The following is a 995-nucleotide window of genomic DNA, read 5'->3' as shown; positions in this document are numbered from 1 at the left end:
AACGGTGAGGTCGGAGAGCGACTTTCGACGTCTGCGGCCGAAGATTTCCACGAAGTCATCCTGAAGTGGAGAGAAAAATGATGATTATTAAATTATTATTATTTTTCGTACGTACATCGGGATACGATCTGTGAAAACTGACGTTCTCGAAAACGTGTTTGCCGCCCTCTGAATCACACTTACCCATCCTCCACGTTTGGAGATCCAACCGGACAATTCCGTGGCCACGTATTCGCCGACGTACTCGGCTACGGTATCTTCGTAGTCCTCGAGACCTTTCTCCGCCCATCTCTTTGCCACTTTCCTACCGAACAAGTACACAATGACGATTCGACCCCAGTTGACGTCTCCGATTTCGAGCATGTCGTTGAGGCACGAAAACAGACCCGGGAACCCGTCTTCTTCGAAGTCGATCACCGCGGCGGCGGCATCCAATTCGAGTCCTAGCCGAACGTCCATCTTTTCGGCGATCTCTCGCATCGTTTCGGCGTATCGAGAGAGAGAGAGACGATTCGGTGTCCGGCGACGATATGAATTCCCTGGCGATCTCTCTGGAAATTACGGCAGCTGTTGTAAGGCGATCCACTCTCTTTCGCTCGCCTATAGTCCATGGAGAAAACTTCTCGTAGATCTTTGGCAAGAACTATCCGGACATCATTGGTGTGCGTGCGAGTGTGTGCGTGAGTGCTCTTCTAAAAGACTGTGCTAATCTTCGCGTGCGTGTCAGTTTATATTGTTTGTGTTGGGAGCACCCGATGACGTTAAGCTGTGCAGAGAGAAGTTACCGATGACGTAGGATTTTGGAGAGCCTATCGTTGATTTTACAGTCCATGGAAAATACTTTACCCGCAACTTTTGCATAAAGTTCAATGAAAGTCCTACCCAAACTCGTCAATTTCCCTTTGAATATCCATTTTTATATACGACAGAATTAAAATAAAATTCATGGAAGTTGTTTTGTAGAATCTCGTATAAATCGCTTTCCGTCTTACAAA

At 46.9% G+C, this 995-nt stretch overlaps 1 protein-coding gene across 1 annotated transcript in view; it reads right to left on the bottom strand.

Moving 5' to 3' along the window:
• LOC117111589 (bcl-2-like protein 2) overlaps nucleotides 1-480 on the bottom strand; it is a 637-nt gene extending 157 nt beyond the window's left edge. Inside the window, exon 1 of the mRNA XM_033254539.1 lies at nucleotides 184-480. Within this exon, the coding sequence (XP_033110430.1) occupies nucleotides 184-480 (297 nt within the window). The remainder of the gene's footprint in view (nucleotides 1-183) is intronic.
• Nucleotides 481-995: the final 515 nt, after the last annotated feature.

Source organism: Anneissia japonica, unplaced genomic scaffold (assembly GCF_011630105.1).
Source record: "Anneissia japonica isolate Jap-2015-1 unplaced genomic scaffold, ASM1163010v1 scaffold287982_len162305_cov178, whole genome shotgun sequence".
NCBI lineage: Eukaryota > Metazoa > Echinodermata > Crinoidea > Comatulida > Comatulidae > Anneissia > Anneissia japonica.
This window is presented reverse-complemented; position numbering and strand designations above follow the sequence as displayed.